At 37.7% G+C, this 13718-nt stretch overlaps 1 protein-coding gene across 1 annotated transcript in view; it reads left to right on the forward strand.

The window, feature by feature from the left end:
* eif2b3 (eukaryotic translation initiation factor 2B subunit gamma) overlaps positions 1 to 13718 on the forward strand; it is a 106931-nt gene that overhangs the window by 27265 nt on the left and 65948 nt on the right. Inside the window, exon 6 of the mRNA XM_003220212.4 lies at positions 8392 to 8481. Coding sequence (XP_003220260.1) covers positions 8392 to 8481 — 90 coding nt within the window. The remainder of the gene's footprint in view (positions 1 to 8391; positions 8482 to 13718) is intronic.

Genomic DNA, 13718 nt, shown 5'->3' on the forward strand with positions numbered 1-13718 from the left:
TAAATGTTAGGCAATTGAACAGAATTTGTACAATTCATCTGAAGTAATTATTTTTATTTCTTAATTAATATTCAGCTGTAACCCTAGTTCTATTGTTAGACAATAAATCATTGAATTATTATGGTGGGTGAGAGTATATCATATAAAGTATATGAATAAAACCATTCTACAATGGAAAAAATCTGTGAATCAGTGATCAGGTAAACACGAGTCCCTATTCTGCAGCCTCAGTTTTGGTTTTCTCCTCTGAGGATGTCTTCAGGTGTTCAGAAATACCAAAAGAAGCATCGACTTCTTTGCAAGTCCGAAACAAAGTATTGTGGCATTATTGCAATTTATCAGCAGTACATTACTGTTAAAAATATTTGAAGAATTTGCTACATCTTTTTGATTTATATTACATGTTTCTTTTTAAAGTAGCATCTTCAGGCTTCATTCTAACAGTTCTGTATTTTTCACACTGCTATGTTCCGTACTGATGCTAATATAATTGGTACGATTTCTTTCAAATTTATTTGTGCATTACTCTTGGATGTAATCTAAGTGTTCACAATGTAACCTCAGAAATGTTGAGTAGAAATCAGCTACACAGCCTAACAATTGCTGGTGCTTGATGCATTTCTATCTTGCTTTTTGTGTCAGTGTAGCTTGAGCACATGGTAATTTTAATAAGTGCTTACATTTTCTTCATGTGTTTTTATAGCATAATTTAAACAGCCTTTAAAAATTCACTCAGTTGCAGCTGATCATAATTTATATCTCTTTTTAAAAAGAGGACAAAGCTAAATAGTTGTAACCCTTTATTGGGAGTAGGTTCATATAGTTACGTTCTCAAATTGTCATACCTTGTTTCACTTCTGTCCTCTAACATTAATTAGTTAGTAATTTAAGCCCCTGATAAAGGCAATGTTAAGTACAAGAGGCAGCAGATAGCTCCCATTTCAGTAGGGCAAGGAAATTTCTCCAGAATTTCACCTGAATTTTCATGGAATTCTCTGTTTAGCTGAATTTGTTTTGGAAGTAGGGTTCAAGACATTGAAGTCAGGCAGGCTCCCTCCCTCCTGTCTTTCCGAAAGAGAACAAAAACGTGATTATGGGACCAGGCATTTGAGCATGAGTAGCAGCAAAAATGAGATATGAATATATGACCTACTGACAGACCCCACCTGGACATGGAAAGCGCCTTAAATGTATATTTAAATATATAATTATGTATATTTTTAATGTATATTCTTAATTTTATTGTAATTTTTAATCCTGATGGATTTTTAAATTTGATGAAAACTGTTTTTTGATGTGTATGTTTATATTGTAAGCTGCCCTGAGTCCCCTGATGGGTGAGAAGGGCGGGGTAGAAGTGATGTAATAAATAAATAAATAAGACTCTGCATATCTGTTTTAAAGTTTGGACTAAAATCCAGAGTACCATCCAGCTGACTTGGAAATCATCAGGTGCCATTAGTTACAACAGAAGCCAAGCCACGGGTCATGAATTTTGCATGCACGTCTGCTTGGCCTGCTTAGACTCCATTACTACGGACATGTATTTTCACTGTTTGTCAAAATGATCCCAACCCTGAGTTGTTGTTTAGGTATCTTATCACGTAATCCAACATTATAACTTTCTTCTTGGATTGCCATTGTTTATTTTCTCTTTTGAGAGTGATGGTATTCTAGTGTTCCATTCACCAGCTTTGTAAATTTTGAGAATTTACATGTAAGTTGAGTCTCTCTTATCCAGAAATCTGAAGTTATTAAAAAAAGATTTTTTGCCACTAGCCACTCACTTCCCTCTTTGAGAAAAGTCACACATTCAGTGCCTGTTGAGTTTTTCCTCAGGGAGCCCTGACAGGGGAAAGAGAAGGAGGAGAGGATTCTGCTTAAACTTTGCTTATAAAAAGCAGACGTCCCTGGCACAACTACAGTCAACTTCTATCTGGCCAGTGACAGTGTGCGATGAGATGGGTGTCCCAGAAATGAAGGCAAGAGCCAACATCGATCAACCTCTTTGGCCGTTGTCTCTGTGGTCCAGTTAGAATGAAAAAGACTCACAAAGGGAACAGGGAGATCATTTTCTCCTTTATTCCTAACTGCTTTACTTAAGGTGTGCTGGCAGATAGGGAAGTGTCTGAGATGTCTGCTTTTTACAGAGGCCTTGTATAACTGGAGGACTCCTTCTGTCTCTTTCACGGCTCCTTGAGGAAAAACTCAGCGAGTGCTGGACATGTGACCATTCACTTATCCTCCAACCCTCATTCATTATATATCTATACTGTATATTCAAATTCAGGTATTCAAAAATAAAAAAAATTAAAACCTTGAAAAACCTGTGGTCTCAAGAGTTTTGGATAAAGGAGACTCAGCATGCAATTAACTTTTTAAAATGTTTAGTGCCAGAGGCTCCCACATTAAGTTTCTCTGTGAAACCAAAGAAGGAAAGTGATAATTTGCAGAGTAGTTAAGAGTCTTGAATACTGCCCAGTTAATATTTATTTATTAGGTTGTGCAACATTTAATCCAAAATGGGGAGCCATACTTGTTTGAACTCCATGGGGCAATGCTCTTTTAATCCTATTGCTGCCTAGATTTGTTTTAACAGCAAAGATTGTCGTTGTTGCCAGGAATAGAGTTGCATTGCTGCAGGGTTTATACTTCCAGAAATTCTTTCATGACTTTAATTTGTATTTGATTGTTGGCAGAGTTGCAAGATTTGTATGATCTGATTGACTGACTGGGTAATTTTTTTAATTAAATAGAGTTTGAACTCACTTAAAACATGTTGCATGTGCTTGTAAAAAGGTCTGAAATGAGTTTGAAGTATCATCCCCACAGTTGGTCATCTTTTAGTAGTTGAGCAAGCAGTTAACATTTATGACTCCATTTTAATAAATGTGTTGGAGGTCTTTTAACACAAACAGAATGTGCTGTGCCGGCTAATTAAAGCAATACTGCCATGTAGGAACTTGCTGTTTCTGGAATTGCTCTCTTAAAGCTCAGATATAAACAAAAATCTTGCTGTTTTTTGTGGTATACAAGCCTGAATGAGGGAGGTGTTTCCTGTTTTATACTGTTAGTGGAATGCATATGATTTTTTTGTTGTTTGTTGAAATGAGACTTCCAGCTGTATTGGATTTGAGCAGAGTTTATATGGTGGCAGCATATGGGAACTTCTGATTCCCCAGCACATCTTGTCTAGTTTACAAGGCAGGGAAAAAAATGCTGTATTTCCAAACGTCACTCATTGTTGGTAGTTGCTGTGCTTACTAGCAAGATCTAGTTCAGTCAATAAACTAAACCAAGGACATGTTGTGGGTGTCAGTCCAACAGTTAATTACAAATATACCCTATTTTTTAACAGAAGAAAAACTGCAACATTCTGGCTACAATTAAGACTTCCTTGGGTGCTCCATGATACCTCCCATCTCATGTGGAAGAAACATACAAGTTGTCGCTGTCATTGAAGTGAACAGAAGAACCCTTTTATGAACCCTTTTAAAATAAGTTAGAGGTGTCTTCATGGGACTTGTTGATTGACCATGAAGCCCTGTAAATATCTATGCAGAAGTAGGTGTTATTAACTTCAGAAGGTTATAGAAGAAGTAGGGATAATTGGACCCTCTAGCAGTTGTTGGGCCTCATGTCCTTACCAGCATAGTCAGTGTTATCCACCAACATCTGAAGGGCCTCATGATTCCTTTTTCTGCTTTATGCCCCCATTCTCAAATTCTGTTCTGAATTATGTGTCAATACAAAGTATGCTGTTTCCAAAGTAAGCTGGAATTCCATTATTCCATTTTTCTTTCCAATGCACTTTTTCCATTATGGATAGAAAACTGGGCTGGATATTAAACAGATGAAGGCATTATTCTTTTACTTTATTTAGATTAACAACAGGCAAATAGGATAATATATTTAGCATAGTTATTGGGAATAAGGTAAAGGTAAAGGTTTTCCCCTGACATTAAGTCTCGTCATGTCATCTCCATTTCTAAGCGGAAGAGTCGGCATTGTCTGTAGACACTTCCAAGGCCATGTGGCCAGCATGACTGCATGGAGTACTGTTACCGTTCTGCTGGAGCGTTACCTATTGATCTACTCACATTTGCATGTTTTTGAATTTCTAGGTTGACAGAAGCTGGGACTAATAGTGGGAGTTCACCTCGCTCCCTGAATTCGAACCGCCGACCTTTTGGTCAGCAGTTCAGCAACTCAGTGGTTTAACTGCCGCACCACTGGGAGCTCCTTTATTGGGAGTGCAGAATTTTAATGTAGTCCTTCCTTTAAATTAGGAAAATGTATGTCTCAAACAATTTGAAACTTAATATCTTACATATAATTGGGAATACAGGACAGGTGTCATTTGTACAGAGAGCTGTTCTCTTTGTGATTGTAAAGGAAATAGAAGTAACTTTATTTGAATAAAACAGTTTCATAGTATTTAGTCCATAATTTACCCATAATGTTGTTGTTTGGTGTAGTCAAGTCAACTCTGACTTATGTTGACGCTATTGTAGGGGCTTTTTGGCAAGATTAGTTGAGAGGAGATTTGCTATTGCCTTCCTCTTAGGCTGGAAGAATGTCACTCAGTGGAATTCTGTGGCAGAATGAGGATTTGACTCCTGTTCTCCAGGAATGATGTTCTAACTCTCAAAACACTATACTATAAACTATAATTGTCCAAGCCATAAGAAGACCACCGTAGGCTTGATCCTTCCTTCTTTGTGGTGTCTGTGAAATTGCACATTGGGGTCTACTGTGTATGTGCATAGCTGTTCGGAACCTTCAGATGCTATCTTAAAAACTGGGGAAGGTGAGACATTCACACTCAGTCAATAACTTGACTTCTAGAAATTCTTCATAAAAACTATACATAATACACTGGTTACTTTTGTAGAGACTAAAACACATGTTGAAGGTTACAGAGTATATAAAATCCTGTAAGTTAGTACATATTATATTATTAAATGTACATTGGAAGACACACTGTGGAAATGATGAAATCTGTAGAGTAAACCTGAAATATTTTGTGACCATCTGTTTGTACAAAATTATATAATTATATATATTTTTAAATTATGGAATGTGCATGGGGAATAGTTTAGGCCTAAGAGTTTCCTTTCACTTAAGGCATATAAATTTAGTGTGACGAAACTATGGGATATTTTGCATATAGTTTAGAATAAAGCCGAAAGAAGGGAAATTAGCACTATCACTGATGTGCATAGACATAAATGTGTGCTTAAATGTATTCTATGCAGGTATGCTCTCTCTCCTCCCCCTCTTTGGGACATTATGCCAGAGTGAAAGGGGAAATTACACTTTATATCTTATTTAAGAGCACAATTTGGCATTGGACATAGTTTTTTCAGTTAGTATATAAACTGCAGCGGAGTAAGGTTCCATTCCATTCTGGTTCCCCCCCCCCTTTTTTTTTTTTTTTTTTGGTATTTTACACTCCATGCTGTTTAAGTTACCCAGATTAGGCATTTTTATTATCAGAGAAAGTAGAGGCATGGACTAACCCTAAGTGACTAAAACTCTTAATTAGTTTGCTACAGGTATTGAAAAATGAAAGATTCTTGAGATTGTCAGAAAGAAAGAAAGAAAGAAAGAAAGAAAGAAAGAAAGAAAGAAAGAAAGAAAGAAAGAAAGACAGAAAATGAATGAATGAAAGAAAACATTTTGCTTCATTTTATAAAATGTTATAACTAATTATATATCAATTTATAATTTGAATTTGTCCCTGATTAAAATTTGTCTTTTATATGAATACTCAAATGTCATCATAGGACTTATCTAAAGCATTGAAAAAACTTGCAGACCTTTAACATTTACAATGCACCTTTGTCTTCTCAAAGGGCCAGCATTGCAGTAAATGAGGTATCCACTTAGGAAGTCCTTCAGATCATCTCATTATGGCTGGAATTTGCAGCATGCTTTCAAGAGAGGGCCTATTGAAAAAAAATATATTGAATCTGGCCACAGGATTAAAAAAAGAATTCTGGTTAGTAAGATGAATCTCAACTTCCAAGACCAGTTGTGGAGCCAAACAACTTCATTAGTTTCACAACTAAAGTTAATTTCCCTTAAGTCAAACTGGCTAGAGTAAACCTGGAATATTTTGTGACCGTCTGTTTGTACAAATATGTGTTTTTATGGCAATTTTCCATGCAAGATACCTTAGTACACCTTGGACAAAGGAGGAAATTAAAAAAGTAATGTCTATATTTTTTTTAAAAAAATAGATTTTGCTATGGGCTTTCTTTGAAAGTTCTATAAAAACTTCAAGGACTTTTAGCATCCATATTCAATATTGCATTTCATAATTTTCTTAATGCTGGTCTAAGACATGATGTCAGACTAGACTGATCATTATTCTTAAATCACATAATAAAACCATGCACTCAGGATTTTACCCAGTGTAGGGTGCTCTTAAGATTTTCTTTGTAGACTTCTCGATCTAGTTCACAACATTGCTATAATGGGCATAGCATTTCAGAGCCAGTGAAATAATTAATGAATCATCACTTTCCAGGTTCTCATGGCAGAGGATGACTCAAGTGGGGACAGCTTTTTAAGTTTGCCATTGTTATTATTTTTTAACCTTTTTTTCACTCTTTTGCTGGTGTGGGCAATGGGTCTAGTTCTGTAGCCTCATTGTGAAGCAGAAAGAGTTTTAGATCCAGTGTGTCCAACTCTAACTTCCCTCTTGGGTGGCAGTAAGTTCACCCCAAGGTTGTTCCCTAAGATTCCAGTATCAAGTTTAAGTATGGATGCATATTGGCCTCAGATAATTCTTAATTGGTCTACTTTGGAAAATGACTGTGAGTATGAATGTGACTATAAGATATTACAGCTAACATATAAGCACATGGATACAATTCTTGTTTAATAGAGACCTGTCAGGGTCACAATGAATGATAGCCTTCTGTATCCTCCAGTTGTTTGCTGTTAGCTAATGCCTGCCAAACCATCCTGAAATCAGAAGAATTATAGTTAATGCCTAGTATAAGATAATTCCTGGTGTTTTTTCCCTGATAATTATTTTTTTAAATGGAGCAACTGCTTGCTTAAAAATTAGCTATGATACTTCATCAGATCCTTTGGCTGAATGCGTCAGAATATATATAACATCAGCATCAGCACTTGCAAATATCAATATTTATTCAGAGCACATTGAGAGATTGTTGGATATTACTATATCCAATGCTGACTTTCTTTTAAGTTCTAGAAACCTCCGTTTAGAGCATGAATCAATCAATTGAAACAAACTTTTCAACTGTCCACCATGACTAGGCAGTAAAATGATATTTCATAATCTTTAATGCTTAGAAAACGCTGACATATAAATGCAGTCAAGTATATAAAGTATCTATAGACAAGAATATAAGTTGTTCAACAAACCAAGAGACTTTGGCATCCTCAATTTAAAATAGTACTACAATTCATACTCGGTTGAACAAATTTTCTATTCAATATAAAATACAAATCAGGTGCAAAATCTTCCAGCAGAAGACCCATGGTTAAAGATACTGTGTTTTCCCTAAAATAAGACAGTGTCTTATATTAATTTTTGCTCCCAAAGATGCTCTAGGTCTTATTTTCAGGGGATGTCTTATTTTTCCATGAAGAAGAATTCACATTTATTGTTGAACAAAAAAATGAACATTTATTATATACTGTACAGTAGTTGTCATCATAAACCAGCATAACCAGACAAACTGTGAATCCTATCAAGAATTTCTTGTTACTACCAAGATTTCCATGTACAACATTTTATGGTACGTACATTTACCGATCCTGCATGCTCTGGTGTTCTGTTCGGCGGGCATGCTTCCAAACAAAAACTTTGCTAGGTCTTACTTTTGGGGGAGGCCTTATATTTAGCAATTCAGCAAAACCTCTACTAGATCTTATTTTCTGGGGATGTCTTATTTTAGGGGAAACAGGGTAGCACCGCACCCAAATAATTTTATTACATCTTACAATCTTTAGAAATCATTTATGAGATTTCTTGTTGCATCAGTTTCCATGGAGGGGAGCCTTTGTCATTTAGGGAACAAGGTCAGTGGTAAACTGGATCAACAGGTGTTTGTTTGTTTGGCATATTCTAAGTATGGAAGTCATCATGATTCACTTCACTATTAATTCCATGTAAAGCAGTGCTTCTCAACCTTGGGTCCCTAGGTGTTTACCAGCTGTTAGGATTTCTGGGAGTTGAAGGCCAAAACATGTGGGGACCCACAGGTTGAGAACCACTGATGTCAAGAGTCTGGGAGTACAGATGTCCCTTGTAAAGTTTTTACCATCTAGTGATTTTAAAGTGGGGCTCTTTAAATGACTGTGGAATGCAGAGCCAGGTGACTTCACTCTCTTTTCTTCCCCTTCCAGGCATCCTAGGATACACATTAGGACAGGGCTGATGGATGCTCATCTGTATTGCTTGAAGAAAAGTGTGGTAGACTTCCTTGTAGAGAACAGGTAAGGAAAGGAGCCTGAGGCCTAAGCCCATGAACCTTTTAAAGCACTTTAATTATCCACATTGCAAATTTTCTCTGCTACAGTTAATATGTTTTAAAATCATTCATTTTTTTTGCTTCAAATATCATCACACATACTTTGATCTGAAACTGAACTTGAATATATTTCCATAATATCCTACAGGCATTTCTCTAACAAGGTGTGTGACATTGCATAGAGTGCATTGTAGGATTTCTGCTGTATTTTCTGCCCATTTGGTCCATGTGCACATGTCTGCTCCCACATCCCAAACCAAAACCTTTTGTGAATCTATTTCTGGATGTTGTATGCAATGATCTCCATTTTGCAAGATAGTCTCTTCTAAACCATTTGGCAGTCCTTTGCTAATCTTCCAGCCCCATATTAGCAAGGAAAAGGTCTACAGCAGGATCAAAGAATAGACCGGAGGAATGGACTTCTTAATAGAAAGAAAGGCTGTAGCACCAGTGCTAAAACATACCGGAGGAATAAACTATTATGTATTTATTATTATTTCAAGGCATTTGCGATAAAAAGGAAATATGTGGTGAGGGTATCAGCACTTGCAAAAATGAGATGCAATCTTCTACTTTTCCCAGCCCCTAAAGCAGCCATCTGTATCAGTAAGGGAAGGCTTTTTCTTTAGAAGACATACCTGTGTTATTTACAAGTTTCTTTCCACAGTCCTTGTAACTGCAAGCCCTGATCTTCCTGGATAAAAGCAGAAAGCCAAAACTAACTTTGTATCCCTGTTGTTGTGCCCTCGCACCCAACAGGCAATTGCATCTCAAGTGTTCAGGCGATGCCCCTTGCTAACACTGAGTTGGAGAGGGATAGTGAGGGCAAGAGACACAGTGCTAGTTTGTGTGCCACTGAGTTACTAAAAATAAAGCTTGTAAAGCTTATCTTTATGACTATAACTTCCATAATTCCTTATGCTGGCTAGTGGGTTCTGGGAGCTGTAGTCCAAAACAATCTTATGGTTTACCTTATGCTCTCTTTCAAAAATGCAGCATGAAACAATTTTCAGGAGCTGCCGAATTTCACATTTCACAATCCTGGCTGACATGAGCAAAATTAAGAAGGGAGGTTATAGAACTCCTTTGGGTTAACAGGGAAACATCTATAGGACTTCTGTTCTCTGGAATAAATCAAATATGAAGCAAGTTTATTCAACATGAATGCCAGGTAATTAACTCTAATTGAGAAGACTAAAACAAGTTGCGTAGACACTTGAAATTAAAGCCAAAGCTTTGAGCCTGTGTTTTTATATCACTTGTAACTCTATGCTCAAAAGCAGGAGCAGCAAAAGATAGGTGATTATGACACTCAGACAATAATTTTGGTGCCTTGTTAGAGAAGCATAATATGTTTTTAATTTCTCTTCAATCATATCTGTTGTGCCTTCTTGTTCACTAATAACAAGGATATATTTGCATTCTATTCGTCTGTGTGTTGTTTTGTCCATCTGTGAATCCTTCCCCTCCCTAAATAACCTTGCATATGGACTCTTATTGATACATCCTGTATTTGTAACTTGTGGTGTTTCAACTGAAGTGGAGACCGCCCACTGAGAAGAAGACAAATATCAATTTATGGAAGAAGACAGTGATGCAAGCCATGATGGTTTTTCAGGAAAAAGTCACTTGTCTTAAAGTGGAGCAGTACAAAACTTGAGTCCAAGGACTTTAAACTTTCAGTGCCACCTGCTATCTTTATGACTGTAATTGAAGTAGGATGTCTCCTTGACTACCCACATCCATTTGAAGTTTGCCATTTTAGGAGGTATTCTTGTATTTTTAAAAAGTTAAACAAATTAGTGAAACATGGACTAGATAATACTGTTAGGTGGATTTGCAATTGGTTATAGGTGCTCACCAATTATTCCTCTTCATCCTGGAAAGAAGTGACCAGCAGTGTACTGCAGGGCTCTGTCCTAGACCCAGTGCTGTTCAACATCTTTATGAATGACTTGATGAAGGTTTAGAGAGCATGCTTATTAAGTTTGCAGTTGATTGGTGGGGATAGCTGAAACTCCAGAAGACATGATCAAAATTCAAAACAACATTAAAAAATAATAGACCTGGTCTAAAACTCACAAAATGAATTTCTTTTTTAAAAAATGTAAAAGTTTTTATTAGGTAATTAAATTAGACATAATCAAGCACACATGATACAGATATGCCATTTCTCCAAACAAGTACATTGTAATATTCTAGCAAACCTTTTCCCTCCTGCCCCCATCTGTGAATCCACCACTAGCAAAACTAACTAAATGAATTTCAACAACGAGAAAGTAGGATACTACATTTCGGCAGAAAAAATGAAGTGCATAGATACATAAAGATGGATTATACCTGGCTCGACAATAGTACATGTGAAAAAGATCTTAGAGTCTTGTAGACAACAAGTTGAACATGAGCCAACAGTGTGATGCAGCAGCTAAAAACTGTCACGCTCACTTCAAACGACCAGCATGAACGCAGATCAAAGACAGCTGCTATCAAAACCAATCTTTATTGAAGAACACACGACTTGGAAAAAGTCGAGAATGACATAATGTTTACATACAAGCAATTTTATCACCTTGGTCGCAACGTAACATCACACGTAAATATCATCACCAAACCCCACCCCCTGTATCACATTTCTACTATTCCCACACAAACTACTCATTATAATTGTTATGATTTTCACCCCCGAGTTCCCATGCTCTGCTGCCAGGTGTTTTCATGAGACATTCAGGAGTGTTGATGTTATGGCTCCAATTCCAGGGCTTGCAAATTCAGCCCTGGGAATTGGTCCCATGACCCCCCTTTTCTCCGTCCTCCTCTTCTGTGCTTCCTCTATCACGACTCTGAAATAAATCAAACAAGAACACTAGGTATCCATTTTGTCCAAAGTACCCATATACTTTTTTAATAAGCTGCGATGGAATACTGGATGTATTTTCCCCAAACTTTTTGGCAAGGACAATTGGAAAGTCACTTCGTTTATCACATCCTGTATCCTAAAGGGTCCAATAAATTTGGGGCCCAGTTTTCTTGAAGGTAGCCCCAATTTGATGTTTTGTGTGCTTAGCCACACTAAGTCCCCTTTCTCCAATTTATCGCCTTCCACCCTTTTCCTGTCTGCGAATGTTTTATACTTTTTGTGTGCTTCTTTTAAGGATGCAGTCACCTGACTCCAACATTCTAGCATTTGGGTTTTCCATTTCCCTGCCCCTGTTTCTTCATTCTCTGCCCACCTTGGCAATAGGGGCAGAGGCTGAATCTCATACCCGTAAACTACTTCAAAGGGGGTTTTATTTGTTGCGGAATGTATGGTAGAATTAAAAGCTAGTTCAGCGAAGGCTAGCCACTTAGACCAATCGTTTTGTCTCATATTAGAGTACATGCGAAGGAACTGCCCAAGCGTCTGTTGAGTACGTTCTACCGCCCCGTTTGTCATGGGGTGAAAAGCAGAACTTAGGCTCCTTTCTGCTCCTAGCATTTCCAAGAATTTTTCCCAGAATTTTGCTGTGAATTGAACACCCCTATCACTGACCACTCTACTAGGACATCCATGAAGTTTGTAAATGTGGTTTATGTATAATTCAGCCAGTTTCTCTGCCGATGGTAGTTTCGTCAGTGCTATAAAGTGGGCCTGTTTAGAAAACAGGTCTAATACTGTCCATATGTAGCGATGTCCCCTGCTAACAGGCAGTTCTCCCACAAAGTCCATGGCTACACATTCCCAAGGCCTGGTAGGTTCTGCTACCGTTTGTAATAGTCCCATTGGCTTCCCTCCTCTCGATTTATTCCTGGCACAATCATCACATTGGATAACATAATTTTTTATGTCCTTTCTCATCCCTGGCCACCAACAGTGTTTTGCTATCGCCTTCGTCGTTTTTGTAATCCCCATATGACCAGCGCTCTGGTTATTATGAAAACGATGCAAAATCTTAATCCTCAATATCGCTGGGATATACAGTTTCTTTTTCACAAACCAAAATCCCCCCTTCTGCTCCCCTTTTTCCGCGTTGGATAAGATCCACTGATCTCCTTCATATGACTGCCTCAGTTCTTTTTCCCAACTATCTTCTTCGTCAAATTTGACAGTGGCAGTGCTCTCCCTTTGAGCCTGCGCTCTTGTACTGACAGCTAAACCCCATTGTCTTTCGGAAAATAACGTTCCCTCTTTTGCTGTGGTTATGTCCTCGTGCTGAGGCATGCGTGAAAGAGCATCTGCCAAAACATTCTGTTTCCCTTGGAAGAACTTTAATTGGAAATCGAACCTGCTAAAGTATTGTGCCCATCTAATTTGTTTGGGGGATAATTTTCGAGGAGATTTTAAGTACTGGAGGTTCTTATGATCAGACCAAATTTCAAATGGGATTCCACTCCCTTCGAGGAAGTGTCGCCAGCATTCCAAGGCCTTTAATATAGCTAATGCTTCTTTTTCCCATATGGGCCAACATTTCTCAGTTTCACTGAACTTCCGAGACAAATATCCGCAAGGTTTTAAGTTCCCATTTTGATCTTTTTGCAATAGTACTGCTCCGTATGCACAATCCGAAGCATCACAATGTATTATGAAAGGGCTTTGAATGTCGGGGTGCTTTAGGACAGGTTCTTCTGTAAAGTGTTCTTTTAGGGTTTCAAAAGCCTTTTGGCATTCTGGCGTCCAACTCAACTTGGCGCCAGGGGCTTTCACTTTCGCCGTCTCCCCTTTCCCCTTTGTTTTCAAAAGTTCTGTGAGGGGTGTGGTTATTTGTGCAAAGCCTTTTATGAATGATCTATAGAAATTTGCAAATCCTAGGAACGATTGCAATTGTCTCCTGGTTTGAGGCACTCCCCATTCTCTTACGTCCGACACTTTGGATGGGTCCATAGCTAACCCCTCCGGAGATATTCGATACCCCAAGAAGTCAATTTGCGTTTTGTTAAATTCACATTTGGAAAGTTTCGCATACAGTTTTGCTTCCCTCAGTTTTTGCAAAACTTCCCGGACTAGTTCAATGTGTTGCTCTCTGTCCTCGCTTACGATAAGGATATCATCCAAAAATATGAATACTCCTCGATATAATAGTGGATGTAAAATTTCATTTATAAGCTGCATAAAGCAAGCGCCGCCGTTTTTTAATCCAAAAGGCAAAATTTGGTATTCAAAATGTCCGAATGCGCAGGAAAATGCAGTTTTCCAAGTATCCTCGGGTTTGATTCTTAATTTATGAT

The sequence above is a fragment of the Anolis carolinensis genome, chromosome 4 (assembly GCF_035594765.1).
Source record: "Anolis carolinensis isolate JA03-04 chromosome 4, rAnoCar3.1.pri, whole genome shotgun sequence".
NCBI classification, from domain to species: Eukaryota; Metazoa; Chordata; class Lepidosauria; order Squamata; family Dactyloidae; genus Anolis; species Anolis carolinensis.